The sequence below is a fragment of the Lichenostomus cassidix genome, chromosome 1Ab (genome assembly GCF_008360975.1).
Source record: "Lichenostomus cassidix isolate B80296 chromosome 1Ab, HeHo_3.0, whole genome shotgun sequence".
Taxonomy (NCBI): domain Eukaryota; kingdom Metazoa; phylum Chordata; class Aves; order Passeriformes; family Meliphagidae; genus Lichenostomus; species Lichenostomus cassidix.
In genome coordinates this window covers 11,440,829-11,455,762 of record NC_139481.1, presented here as the reverse complement: position 1 = coordinate 11,455,762, position 14,934 = coordinate 11,440,829, and the positions used below count along the sequence as shown (strand labels likewise).

The window sequence follows — 14,934 nt, the reverse complement described above, 5'->3', positions numbered from 1 at the left end:
CAGGATCCCTTCTTCTCTGCAGAGGCTTATAAAGGGCAGCAACATGACATCACACAGGAAAACCTTCTCCACATCCTTGATTTTTCGCAAAGTAACATTTGAAGTGTTCTGAAACCTCAAGGGAAGGATCTCCAGCTAAGGTGTGTGGGGGAAAAATGTAAGGTTTCTAAAGACAGCTCATGAAAGCTAATCATATGTTCAAATGTTATCTACAACCCTGTGACATCTGAAAGCTTCCCACGCCCCTACTGTTGGATCCAGGAAGAGTAATCCACTGCACTTGAACTGAAGGGAATGACCCTTCGAACCTGAGTTATCTTACTTTTTTTTCCAGATGTGTTTATTCAGACTCCCACCTCCCCTCACCATTTCCAAGCTGCATTCTGATTTAGTGGAAACATCAAATACAGCTAAAATTTTGTTGCAAATATGCCAAAAGTTAATATTAAGTGATCCTGAGCCTGATTCCCCCTTCCTTATGGTGTAAGTTCCACACCAAGCCTGTTGGATTCATATTTCTGCCACTCCATTTAAGCAAAGGGAACTTAATATGAGCAAAGCCTACTTCTACTAAACTGTCCCTTTCATTTCTCCTGTTTCATTCTGAGTCACACGAATAATCTAAAGTTGGCCAAACAGCTGAAAATAACATGTAAAACCCGTAAAAGGTGAATGTTTGATCCTCCATTGCACATCTGGCTGGCAGTTTTACAGAACACCACAGGTCAGTGTGGGCAGCAGTTCTGGGGTCTGAATCAATCCTGAAATCACCTCAATCAGCCCATAATTATTATTCCAGGTACAACAAGCAAGCCTGGAAGAACTAAAAAGGGACATAGAGTCACAGACTATCCTGAACTGGAAAGGACCAGACTGAAAATTAGTAAGTGGATAGTGATGTAAAAAATGTTCCAAGATACAAGACCTGCTTCTCAGGTGTCCTGTCAGTGTTCTGGGTCTTTACAAACAAATTTTCTGATTTTTTAAAAAATGTGGTTCCATTAATTATATGAAAATGTTATACTAATGGGACACTATATATGGGTAAATCAATGATGACAGGAGTGACAGGTTCTAAAACTAGACTGTGTTAAGGTTTCTTTCAAAATTTAATGTCAAACTGACAAAACTATAAATGAATATTTCTTTAATGAAACCTGAGGATTTTAACTGTAGCAGTGCTAGGTTCAGTTACAGTCTCTAGCTGGACACAACGTGAAAAATTCTTAGTTTCATTAACAAGCTGTGGAGCTGTGCCATCAGCCTATACCAGACTGATAACATTAATGAATTGATACAGCTGTAACCCACTGCAAAAGTGGATCTGATTTTGGTTTTTTTATTGTTTAAAATTAGCAAAATTCTGCCAAATCCTGCTGCCACACCTGTGTAAATCCAGAGACTTGCGTCAGAGTATATTCACCTGTGTAAATGACAGCACTTTTTAGCCAAAGTGTATAAGGGTCAGATCTTAAACTTAGTAGACTGACAAAGCTGGCTGCACTGAAAGACAACCCAGGCCTCCGATGTTTTACTCATTATAACATCTGAAATGCTTTACATTAAAGGATAGCTTGGAAGGAAATGAAGGGTAATTTTTCTTCTCCTTTTTAAAGCAATATTTCTATTTATTGTTAAAATTGCCCACCCATATTTTTCACTCTGGTCTTAGAATAAATGTTTGGGGGTTTTGGTTGGTTGGTTTTTTGTTTTTTGTTTTCTTTGCCCCTTTTATTAGACTTCTATGGAAATGTGGATATTGATACCTCAGGGGCAGTTGCAGAAGTTTCTTACAGAGGCACTCTACCCTCTTGGAATATTTTGTCATTCTTTTGTGAATGCAGTTTTTCTGGTTTGATGTTTCATATTCACCATGACATTTTTCTGTGCTTGCCAGCATGCACTGATCTGATCTCTTTCCAGTGCCTTGGTAGTACAGAAAACATTCTCAGATGTTTGAAAAATTTATTCAACCTCATTTAAGCACATGCCAGTTGTGAGCAGCTGTTTCTCTTTTTATAATAGTCAGAGAAGCAATGATTACTTTTACATGCTTAAATTATTTGGCATTTTATATATATATATATATTCTAAATATTTTCTAAATATATCTAAATATATATATAAATATATATATATTTTTTTTCTAAATATATATATATATTTTCTAAAGCTTCCCATGGGGTCAGCAAAACACCAGACTTTACCAAGTTCTGTTTAAGCTGCTGGGCTAAAGTGAATTTATTAAGTCTCTTGTTGTGAGGATGATAATACAAATTTTGCTTTTTCATCAACGCTTTTGTTTTAAACCTAGAAATGCCCACTGTGTATGGTTTGTCGTGGTTTGTTTGTTTGTTTTTATTACAATCCGTGTATTTTTTATTTCAGGCTGATCACTTTATTCCTTCTGTGGGTATTTAACTTATCTTCTACTCATTCAGCTATTGATGGCGTAACCAGATGTATGAAAGCTGCTTTACTGCTTCAGCCAAGCCTGTTAGAATAGAAGGCATGACAACCTTTCTCATCTTGCAGTGTTAGGCTGATGCACCAGCAATAACAGTATTTCTGCAACTTTTACTGCAGGAATTGGTACTGATTTTTCAGATTTCTTTATTTTTCTGTGGTGTTTGATGAATTGAGATGGCTTTTCTCAGTTCTCAGCTAAGAAATTCCTGATAATTAACAGAAATTGCTTGTTGTGAGGAAAAAATAGGAAAAAATGGAACTGAATTTAAAGATCAAAACCATTTCACATTGCCACATTTTCCATTTCCCACTGCAGGGCTGCTACACAGCCACTGTCAGGTGCCACAGTGGTGCAAGGCTCTCCTTGGAAGTATCCTCTAAAGGGAGCTGGGAGACAGCCTGGAGAAGCTACCACTTATGGTGAAGGTCAGGAACCAAGGTAAAGTGAGGAAATCCTCACTCGAGAGCAAAAGATGAGAGGAAAAGAGAGGATAAGACAGACTCCAGCTTTCATGATGAAATTTATTTGAGATAATCATTGAGCAACCTGGTCTAGGGGGAAGGGGTACATGCCATATTGAAACAAGATGATTTTTGTGGTCTCTTGCAGCCCAGATCGTTCTGTGATTGTTTGATTGATGCTCCGGCTCTTTGTGAGTCTTATTCTCCTCCCTCTCTGTCATGCCTTTGTCCCAGGCCTGCTCCTACTGCCACCTGCTCCTTGCTCCAGAGGCAGCTAAGCTGAGGCTAAGCCAGGTATTCTGGGCCCTCACCAGGGCCAGGTGCCTCAGCTGGAACACGGGTGACACTCAGGCCTCCCTGGTATCATCATTTAACTGAAAATTATACCCAAAACTGTACACAAAACAAGCTGAGAGTCACAGGAGCAGACTGGGGTCTGACTTTCCCCCATTATGACTGCTTTGAGTTTCAGTTTTAGGTCATTTTTTGATCCAAACTTTCCACCTCAACTATGTAAACCCCTCATCTCAGCAGCTCTATGTCATCCCATGTGCTGCTTTTTTTTCTACTGTGTCTTACTTCAGTCTGGACAGGACTCACAAGGCAAAGGCAAGCTTTTTTTTTTACAACAAATTTAAGTTACTACAAGTGACTTTCAGTCATTTTTTTAAGACCCCTTGGAAGGGCTTTCAGGACCCTCAGAAATCCGCAGGTTAAAAAAAAAAAGGGTTTCTACTCAATCTAATGGATTTGCCTTCCAGGATTCTCCTGCGAGTAAAAGTACACGTCCCCTCACAGTGCTGGAGTCCCTTTCGTCACATAGGAGCACCTGTAGCACTCTTGCCTAATAAACCATATTGACTTATATTTAAACAGGTGGGTGGCTTGCCCTTTTGCAGAATTCTGTGCCATCTGAGTGCCTGTGCTGGCCTTAGGAAGCCTCTTGCTCTTTGCTGCTCAGCTCACAAGGGAATTTGGGTTGACAGATTCCAAACTACCTCTGCTCTTAATAATTTCCTTTGCATCTCTGCATCTCTTTGAATGAAGTAATGGAAATCAGGGGCCTTTCCCTCTGCATCCCCTTCCTTAAAATCACTGTAACAAGTGGCTCTGGGACAATCATATCTCCAGTGTTGGAAGTACAAGGGTGGAGTGCCTCTCCAGCAGTTATTCTAGGAATAATGACGCACTGAGCTGAGGGAATGTACAGTGGATGCTCTGTGTATGTGTTTGTGCAGAAGCCTTTGCCACAGACTTAACCCGGTGTTGTTAAACACATCCTGAGTGGCCTTATTTGGAGGCCCCATTCTTGTCACACTGCCCACCACTAAAGAAAACATCCTGGCTCAGCTCACCTACGTGAAAGAGATGAGGTAAGCACAGCCCACTGGGTTTAAGACCACAGCATGTACCAGCAGTTTCTGCACTGTGCCTGCTCTAATGAACTGAAATGAAGGGCCTCATTCCCCCTCCAGCTGAAATCCTTGGCACAGCTCCCAGGCAAAGCAGAACCAGTCCCTAAAAGGTTTTGTTCTCTGAACAGAGGGTGTTTCTGTCATTTTAAGGGGTCTGAGTTTTCTTAGACATTGTAGGAGAGAGAATGATTGTAATCTGTGGTGAGAGCTGCTGATACCCTTTTTTTAATTTTAATTTTTAATTTTTAAATTAAAAAACCCCAAAAAAACAAACAAAAAAAACCCAAAAAAACAAACCAGAATCACAGAATGGCCTGAATGGATCTTAAAGATAATCTTAAAGATAATTTTATTCCAAGCCCCTGCCATGGGCAGGGACACCTTCCACTATCCCAGGTTGCTCAGAGCCCCATCCCAGCCTGGCCTTGGACACTTGCAGGGAAGGACCAGCCACAGCTTCTCTGGAAAACCTGTGCCAGGGCCTCACCACCCTCACAGGGAAGAATTTCTTCCTCATATGCCATCTAAACCTACTCTCTGTCAGTTTGAAGCCATTCCCCTTTGTCCTGTCACTCCAGGCCCTTGTAAAGAGCCTCTCTCCATCTTTCCTGTAGACTCCCGTCAGGTCTGGAAGGCCACAAAATGTTCTGATTTGGTGTTGAGACCTGGAAGGGCTGAAGTTTGTCTGGATTCTGAAATCTATCCTGTGCACAGCCAGTCCTGCTGACCTACCTTCCCAGACAGTGTGTCTTCTCTGAGAAAGTATTTTCTTTCTCCTGGTGTGCTTGCTTCCAGGTCCTAAGTAATCCTGGGGACACAGATATACAGCCTCAACAAGAAAATCCCTTTAGTCATCCATCTCCTATTGGAATACACTGCAAGGTGCCCAAAAGCAGGCAGACTGACTGTTTTATTTTGGGAAAACTCTTTGGTTTATGTAACGTTTCCTATTTCCCAACATTGTTATCTCAGCTTGGACTACAAACATTCAGGAGCCCCTTCTGATCTGAGTATTTCTCTGATTAAATGACATCTGCCACTACATTCATTGACAGTTACCAGTAAACTAAATGGAAATTATCCCCTTGTTAGGCAGAAGATGAGGATCAGTAATAAAACTTTGTTGTAACCTAATTCTAAACTTACTCCAATCTCTTCAGTTCACCTGTTTCACTCAAATCTGTCTCCTTGAAGAAGAGATTAAAAAGTCTTAGGTTAAAGAAATTAGGAATGGAGAATGAAAAGAGAGAGAGGGGAATGTAGTGAAACAAAAAGAGAAAATATGCAGAGGTCATCATCAGCCAAGGGCAATTTTACTATGGGACAGTAATAATAGGGCATGTGTCTGTTGTTAGAACTGCCTCAGTGCAAGTGCAGGTGTTGCTCTTTAGCTCTGAGACATTTTTTTGTGGGATCTTTTTGAAACTACAACTTCATTGGAAAAGTCTTTGCTCTCTGTAAGTTTTAAGAGTAATTTTTTAACACTAAAGCCTAAATAATAAATGAAGAAAGTCATAACTGAACACTGTCCTTGTACCCAATACATCTAATGCAAGGAAAATAGAAAGATTCCCTAAGCCACTGCAAGACCAGTATATGATTCTGGCATCCTTTAAAGAAACATGGAGAGCAAAGTTTGTAAGGGGCAGGGCAAGACAAGTAACAGTGGGTTCATTTCTTCAGCTAAACTCTGTTAGCTCATCTTTGCTCAGAAGCTGGGTTCTGTTTGTTGATTTCTACAACAGGGGCACCTGGAACACAGAGAGGAGGATTTATGAGACAACAGAAATCTGGCAAAAATATGTCTGACTTCGATTCAGGTTTTTCTTTACAAAATGACTTTTCAGGTAGATGTGCAGCTACAATTTTTTTTTTTTTTTTGCATTGTAGACACAATAGTTCTTCATGTTGCTTTCTTACCCTGTCACGTTGCTGGCGAGGAGGAGCTTGAGAATCACATTGTGCAAAGGTTCATCAGCTGCTGGGACACTGATCCTGCACCTGGGCCCTACTGATCTTTGGCCATTTTCACAGCTGTCACAAGCTGGTGCCATGCCAGGGCTGGTTAGGAAACGCATTCTCTTTCAAATAAGTCGATCAGATTGTTCTTGTCATCTTTATTGAAGTTCTGGACTCTCATCAAACTGCTCTGTTTTCCAAAAGCAAAGATTTCTTCTCTGACAATTTTTTTAAAACTTAGAAATGCAATTTAACACTTTGTTTTTTTAAATGTAAAAAAATCTTCTTCATTATCCTTTCCATTATCCCTAATGGACTTTCTTACATGCCAGAAGCTGGTTAGCCCGTCTACCTACCCTGAACATGACTATATGTCTTCGTTTTTTTGACCCTTTTTTTGACCCTTTGCTCCATGGTTGATTCCTCCCCCGGTCTCCACTTTTGGTGGAAGAATGGAAATGAATTCAAGTTACCACCTTCATGACCAGTTGATAACTAGCTCAGCATGAACTGAGGTTGCGCAGAATGCAAACAGACATAAGCAATGTCATACACAAGAAATTCCACTCACCCAGGTGGCCTGTAGACCTTCATGTTGATTGTTATAGGGGTGTAGAAAATAAATCCCATTTGAGATTAGCTTTTTCTTAGTTTGAAATCTGCAAATTTCTCTTTAAAATGTGCAAACACGTCAACAGATTTGCTCAAGATCTACAGAAATTGACACCCAGACATATCCCCTTTCCCACAGTTTCTATTTCTGTAGTCATTGCATTTGCAAAATAGTCATCATCATAGAATCATAGAATGATTTGGGTTGGAAGGAATCTCACAGCCCATCTCATTCCAACCCCCTGCCATAGGCAAGGACACCTTCCACTATCCCAGGTTTCTCAGAGCCCTGTCCAACCTGGCCTTGAACGCTTCCAGGGATGGGGCAGCCACAGCTTCTCTGGTCAACCTGTCCCAGGGCCTCAGCATCCTCATGGGGAAGAATTTCTTCCTGATATCCCAGCTAAACCTGCTCTCTGTCAGTTTGAAACCATACCATCTCATTGTGTTTTGACCCTGGGTTAATTGTAAGCTGGCTTGTCCCTCACTGGATAACTGAGGTAGTTAAAGTGCTCCTGATTTCACTGTGTGACACCTATGCTGGTCGTCATGATTTCCTTCTTTATTTTGTTTCATTTCTTCTTCAATAAGCTGGAAGACTTGTGTCGGACCTGTGAGCCCTGGGCTCAGGTCATAGATGAGGTTAACTCCCAGAAAAAAAGCACACTCCAACCACCTGGGATGAGTCAAGATAAATAATTTCTCATAAAAATTATTTAGGGGAAAGAAGGAGAGGAGAGGAGAGGAGAGGAGAGGAGAGGAGAGGAGAGGAGAGGAGAGGAGAGGAGAGGAGAGGAGAGGAGAGGAGAGGAGAGGAGAGGAAGCTCTTCTGCAGAGAGCCCTGAAACAAATATAATTACAAATTAAAAATTACAAACTGTATTGTTTTATACAACATCCCTAACAATTTCTCATTTGATGTAAGTTGGTGTGGTCACATTGCCCTTGGAGAAGCTATTCCAGAGCTATGAGTTCATGAAATCACAAGCACATAATAAAATTGTGAGTTGTAAACAGTTAATTTTGAGGAGAAAAAACAATTAGTCCTAATCAAGGCATTTTGCTCCACACTTTGTGACAAAAAATTGCCAACAATATGTGCTCGTGACATCCAGGGTTGAATAATATGTTCAAATCTCGTGATCCAAGGACACAGCTTGTTCAGCTCATCTGGGCTTATTGACCCCTTGGATTTTGGCCAAACACTTTTCAGCAGCCTATGGCTTCCAAAACAAACATGCTTTTGGACTGAGCTGGATGCAGGGCCTGGCTGGAGAGAAAAAAAGAAATCTCTGCTTGTGGCTGCATACTTGGTTGTTTGTTTTTATAATTTTTTTTCTCCAGTGACAGCTATTTCCTCAGCTAGGATTGGTCCACTGCAATTCACTGCAATTCACTGCAATTCCAGTTTGCATTACATATATTAAACCTAGAGGTTCCCGGTGTTTTGTCTTAGCCTTAGTCTCCTCCTCAGTTATCCACCAGCTGGAAGAGATTCTTAATTCCTCCTTTACTCTTGGGTTCTGACAAGGAAACCAAATGTCCTCTTGGCTTCTGCTGAGTTGTTGTGATTCCAAACATGGAGCTCAAGGGCTTGCAGTTGGGCCACTTTTCCCAAGGAACAAATTCACCTGTGGTTAAATACCTGGGATCTAATTTTCTCCTCCACTGTTTAAACCTGTGCAGAGCAGGATGGATTCAGCAAATGCCTAAAGTAAAACAAACAAAAAAACCCCAAAAAAACAATGCAAGAGAGATTTGGGGTTGTTTATTTCCTTTTACAAGCATATCATTAATTAGATTACCAATACGTACCCCAGATTGCTCAGAGCCCCATCCAGCCTAGCCTTGAAAATTGCCAGGGATGCGGCAGCCACAGCTTCTCTGGGCAGCCTGTGCCAGGGCCTCAGCACCCTCACAGGAAACAATTTCTTCCTCATATCCAGTCTAAACACGCTCTCTGTCAGTGTGAAGCCATTCCCCTTTGTCCTGTCACTCCAGGCCCTTGTAAAGGGTCTCTCTCCATCTTTCCTACAGGCTCCCTTCAGGCACTGGAAGGCCACAATGAGGTCACCCCAAAGCTTCTCTTCTCCAGGCTGAACAATCCCAATTCTCTCAGCCTTTCCTCACAGCAGAGCTGCTCCATCCCTCTGATCCCCTTGGTGTCCCTGCTCTGGACTGGCTCCAGCAGCTCCATGGTTTTTCTCTGCTGGGTCCCCAGGGCTGGAGGCAGTTCTGCATGGGGTCTCAGCAGTGCAGAGGGGCAGAATCCCCCCGTCGCCTGCTGCCCACGCTGGGGGGTCAGCCCAGCACACGGAGGGGGCTCTGGATCCCAGCACTGGCACTGGTGCTGCCCTTTTCCCTGAACGTGCTCAGGCTGTACTGAAGCCACACAGTTCATGGACCTATGTCCTCTGCCCAACTTTGTGTACCTGCAGCTGAGATCATCCTGTAAATGTGAGTTATCAGAAAGCCTTCTTTTTTTCCTTTTTTTGCCTTTCCCTTCTTGGTACTGAATCATTCAGATAATTTCTGCAGTCATTTGTGTTGGTAAGGGTTAGCTCCAGCAGGAGGGACGCTTTCTGTCAATGCACAGTACAAATGTGTCTTGTGTCAAGACCCTTCAGAAGATGCCAATCCCTCTCACACTCTTGCAGCAAAGCATGGGCTGCTCTGGTGACCCTTTTGAGAAATTTGTCTGTGTTTCATCACCTTTGAGTTACTATCTAGAGTTTCAACCAGAGCTTAATTAATCATGAAGCTGTTGAAGTGGCTGTCCCACAAGTGGGTAGATGGGATTCTTCCTGATACAACCTTCCCTAGCTTTGAAGTTGATCCTTCACTCCTCTAAGAGGTTGGATTCAAGCTTTCCAACAATCCTCTCCCATCTAAATGTCTGCATAAAACAGAGACATTATTTTCAAATTAACTGGGAGGAAGCAGAAAATTAGGTAACTCAGCAAAATTTTTCTATTCTTCATAGAGGTGTGGGGCTTATCCACCATCTCTTGTCCCCAAAATTCCTGGAAGATTTTTTATCCCCCAAGCTGAGAGCACAGAGTGTGAAGGGAGCATGGGAAGTTCCCATTCCCACCAGGACACATGGACACTTCCAAGGCAATAAATCTGAATAACACAAAAGTCGACAAGAATTTGAAGTGTACCAATACATACTCTGGTTCTAGAGGTGAATAAAAACTTGGTTTGGAGAAGAAGCTAATGCAACATTTCTGAATCAAGGGAAAAACCAAATTTTAAGAGGGATTTAGAGTCCAAACACTACCAAAATGTATAAAATTTTATTTTATGAATACATTAAACTATTGTGCACAGCACATACATATAAAAATAGAAGCAATTTTGCAAACAATTGAGTGGACAGTTTTGTGTTTCTTGTAAATTTACAGTCTCAAATGTGAGTCCATATTGAATCAGAATATGAGGTATATTTTACAGAAAAAAAAAGGTAATCTGAGAACTTTGACACCATTTTACTGTGCAAAATAAAATCTTGGAATTATCATACTTAGTGAGGTATACAAATATGACGGCTTTTCCACTGTGTGTGTTGTATGTGTCTGTGTCTCTGCATGTTTGGGGAAAATACATTTATTTAAGAACATGATTCAGTTCCAGCCAAGTCTGCTTTCTAACAGGGGTGGATTAAGTCTTAGATTATGGGATTTGCCTAAGGAAGGAGAAACCTTGAAAACAGGCATCAACTCCACAGGAGAATCCCCTGTGCAAAATCTGGGCACTACAAACTGGTATGGCATGACTCCCTGTTAACGCACACTGAGATATGTTTTGAAGTTTCTAATTTGGCCCTGATTTGGGAAATCCCTTTACTTTAATGAGTTTTCTTTACATAGTCACATATCCTTTTTTGATTTCAGCCTTGATTTCCATGTTGATCTGGCTGGCATTGATGTGTAATCAGGAAAAAAGCAGTGATGTCAGGAGTAACTCAGTAGAGTAACTGATGGGGCTTTCCAAATGCCCACCAAAACTGCATCCAAAAGGGTCTGTGATTCTTGAAAACAATCTCAGCCCAGCAGGTGATGTCTAAACACATTTATAGAATCACAGAATGACTGAGGTTGGAAAACACCTCCAAGATTATCAAGTCCAACTTTTGACCAATCCCCATCTTGGCAACCAGACCGGAACCACATCCAGTCATTTCTTGAACACTTCCAGAGATGGTGACTCCACTACCTCTCTGGGCAGCCTGTTCCAATGCCTGACCACTCTTTCTGTGAAGAGGTTCTTCCTGATATCCAACTGAACCTCCCCTGGCACAGCTTGAGGCCATTTCCGCCTGTCCTGACTACTTGTGACCTGGTTTACAGTTGTCCTCACTTGACCAGTGAGTCTAATTCCCACCAAAAATGGAGCCAGTGAGTCTGACTCCCACCTTTTGTGTCAGCTATCCCATTGCAAAAATAACTTTCTCTAGGCTGCCCTGGTTTAAGAGGGAACAGACTATCCTGTCATGAGGACATTGGTTTAAGCAGTGATCAGAAAGGTGTCCGCATTCGAACTCTGTTTCATTCAACATCCATGGACTCTTCCATACCTATTCAAACTTAATTTCAAAGACATTTAGGAATATAACACCAGGGTACAGGTTGCCAGCTAATGTGTTTCAGCACAGCTCTGTACCTCTAGGGACTCTAGGTCAATATACTGTCTGATACCCTCCAAACTTTGACCTACACTGTCCCCACTCAAAACATCCTGATTTTTCACTTCAAATGCACATTTTTCCAAAGCAAAAGGTTGCACATGTGGGTGAACAAAGTGTGTCAACTTATCTTCTCTCTAAAATACTACAAGAGCAGAAAATGAAGAGCAACTCCTTTCCTTCCAATGCATCATCCAAATCATCCTGTTCACGTACTGTGAGCAGCATTCCACTCTTTTTCTCTCTTCATTTACACTGGGATCACCACTTACATTGGAGCCAGATAAATTCAAGTATAAGTCACACTAAAGATGCTGGGAAACTGTGTCTTGTTCACAAAACAATTGCCTTGACAATTTCTCAGTAACGGTGGCTGTGGCTACATCCTTGTGGGTATGTCCTTTGGGCCAATCCTTCGGCAGATATAAACTGATAGTTTTACTGGGTTGATTTACTCCAGCTGAGGATCTGGCCCTGACAGTGTCTCTCATGCATGTGAGAAGGCTCAAATTCATTTTGAATAGACAGCCCCTGTAAATAGAATGGAATGTCAAGGCTGGACATAGCCCCATTTTGGTTGGATGTGGGAGATAATCTTGCACTCAGATCACTTCTGCAGCAGCATGGTCCATCTATGTTGAAAATGCTCATGTTCTGACATGGCATTGAATCTAGTTTCAAATTTAGGTGCATGCCACCAATGCAGGAATCCCAAGACTTCTGGTAACTGACATTTATAGTGACTATTGACTTAGGGCCTCTTAAAATACTTTTAAAGGCACAAAGAATGCAGCTTTATTGGTGACCTGGAAAAGGGCTGTCAAAATAGCAAGGCAAGGTTATGTGCCATTTGTACAGCTTCTAGGAGAGCTTTGAAGAGTGTTTTGTAGAGCTTTGCTGTGTTGTCTTTGATGCTTTGCAAGTGACAGAAATTGGAGTTATGGCACAAATTCCTCTGTCCCAACATGGGAACATATGCTTGTGTCGCCTCCTTCTTTCTCTGTCCTTCATACCTCAGGGAGGTATGTTAGAGAGCCAAATATACTTAAGACAGTGAAAATTCAACACAGTGTTTTCTAAAACAACCCTTTGCTGGAAGTTTCCATGAATTTCTTACATTTTATAATATGCATCCCACAGACCAGTTGTAGTTCTTAGAGATTAACAACATTCAGCCTAAATGAAATAAGAGTGCCTTTAAACATTTATGTTCTTTTACATGTATACCAATATAAAGGCATGTGGGCATCAGGAAACTGGGATTATTGATTCATTAAAAGCATGTAATTACATAGATGCACACTCACATATCCCATGTCTATATACACACAAATATTAATATTAAAGATGTACACATCTATATTTGAGGTAAGTCTAAACTAACTCACAAAATGACATTCAAAATTCTCAGTTCCAAATAAGTTTTGCATTTGGGACGCATCTGTGATTTATCCTGTGGCCCTTCTTATGGGAAATTTGTTGTAGGTCTTCATTTTGCCAACCAGTCCACGTGAGGAGACCCTGGAGAATCCCTTCAGAGACAGAGGGGCTCCGGGAATAGACAGTTCGCTCATGTAGAAACAATTGTGGAATTGGCACCTTAATGATCAGAATAGGTTGAGGACTTTACAGGAAAAGACACAGTCTATAGAGGGGGATGCAGGCAGATGTTCAGATGGAGTGAACTGCCTGAAATTCTCGTGAAGCAAAATCATCTGGTGATTTGGCCCATGATATGTAAACAGCTCACTACAAGAGGTTATTATCTGAGGTAAATAATATTTAGTAAATAACCTATCATTGATTAGATAGTTGCCCACAGCCATTCCATCTCTTCCAAAGACTTCCTTTGTACTCCAGCTTGTATTTTGGTACAGCACCAAAGAAGGCACATAGCCATGTAAAATTTGTACAGAGTAGAAGAGAAGCAGCATCATATTACATATGCTATATGATGAATCTAGTACAAGTATTTTTATCCAAATATACATATACATATAGAGATTTCTTTTTTTCTTCAATGACCAGTATAAATACCTTACCTGGGAAGTTATTCCTCATGTGCAAAACAAAACAATATGTTCTGGGATTTAATCTTCTATTTTGCTGGTGTTCATATTCTTGGTAAGAAGTGGGTCACTGTCATGGCAGGAGAAACCTTGTTCCCTCTCTTCACCCTCCCGTGTTTGCTCAGGGCTATGTAAGCACCATGATAAACATTGGATTCATATGCGTTGTAGTTATTGGGCAGCAAGGTTTCCTTGAATTTGCACTCATCTTGGAAAACAGCCTAAGGAACAGCAAGGGGAGAGGGGTTGGGGTACAAATCAGGTACAGTGTTCCACCAAGGCCCAGGTCGTCTTTCTTCCTCACGTTTTTACACCAGGGCTCGTTGCAGTGTGCGACAGGTGGTGCTGCAGCCACTGCAGCCAACAATAAATCTCCCTCTTCAGTGCTAATTTGGCGTCAGATGAACTCAGATGCCACCTGCCCAGATAATAGACTGTGTACTTCCTGTGGCAGATCTAGTTAATTCATTATAAATCATGGATTTCTTAGTTTTATTTACAAGTAATGATTTTTGTCAGCGTCACACCCTCTTGCCCAAATGACAGCTTTATTTAAGACCTCCCTTATGCCATAAGTCTTGTTGTTTATAAAAGATATGCTGGCTGTCAAAACCTTCAGTGCTCTTCCGAACAGCAGTGTCCAGGGGGAACTGCTTGCTTGAAAGAGAGATTTGATTAGCAATAAATCTTTTCTTTCTTAAACCACCAGTGGTATTTAACTATGCAGCTGGTTCTAAGCTGGGAAAACAGTTTTAATTTTCTCCATGCCAAATCACAAAAAACCAAGGAGAGGGAGTTATCTGGGAGAAGAGAAGCAAGGACAAGCTGGAGACAGATGAAGAGGAAATTAAAAGAGAAAGCAGAATAAGTCTCTCACTTCAAATATCTGGCACATGAGATGCCACCAGTGCTGTTCTATTTGGGCATCTGTGTGATAACACCACCCAAAGCCTGTAAGAGTTTAACTTACAGCATTGTATGGTGCAAGGGAAAATGCACATCTCTTACAGCTTTTGAAAGTGTCCTTGAAGACACACAAAACTGTATTGAAATTGGGGGGGCGGGGAATCAAAGGGATTTCTGAAGCCAGACCCTGCATTTCTTTAGGAAGACACAGTTATGTAAAGCAGTTTGGCTTGTGGCACTTTTGAGGTGTTTGTGATCAGACATGATTGAAAGAATATTCCTAGAGTGGAATCTTAAACTGTCCCACTGTCATTATCCATGTGAGAAGGAATCAGTCAGGTCAGTACTGGCCACA

The 14,934-nt window shown here is 41.4% G+C and overlaps 1 protein-coding gene and 1 long non-coding RNA gene across 4 annotated transcripts in view; one reads left to right on the top strand and one right to left on the bottom strand.

The window, feature by feature from the left end:
* The first annotated feature begins 7 nt into the window (after positions 1 to 7).
* On the top strand, positions 8 to 7,646 carry LOC146442945 (uncharacterized). Of its 2 annotated transcripts, none has more exons than XR_014849511.1 (3): positions 8 to 140; positions 800 to 883; positions 2,389 to 7,646. It is a non-coding gene; the product is annotated as an uncharacterized LOC146442945 (long non-coding RNA). The 2 variants fall into 2 exon arrangements; XR_014849512.1 differs by having other exon boundaries at positions 10 to 140; positions 2,786 to 7,646.
* Positions 7,647 to 7,705: 59 nt separating this feature from the next.
* Positions 7,706 to 14,934, bottom strand: part of FGF6 (fibroblast growth factor 6) — a 9,691-nt gene continuing 2,462 nt past the window's right edge. The window contains exons 3-5 of one of the 2 annotated variants that reach the window (XR_014849509.1): positions 13,647 to 13,894; positions 8,733 to 9,813; positions 7,706 to 8,626 (exon numbers count right to left, since the gene is read on the bottom strand). Coding sequence is in view for 1 of the 2 variants with exons in the window: in XM_085049803.1 (XP_084905929.1) it covers positions 13,718 to 13,894 (177 nt within the window). In the remaining variant the exon portion in view is untranslated. Of the gene's footprint in view, positions 13,895 to 14,934 lie in introns of both variants that reach the window. The other variant, XM_085049803.1, reaches the window with a different exon arrangement.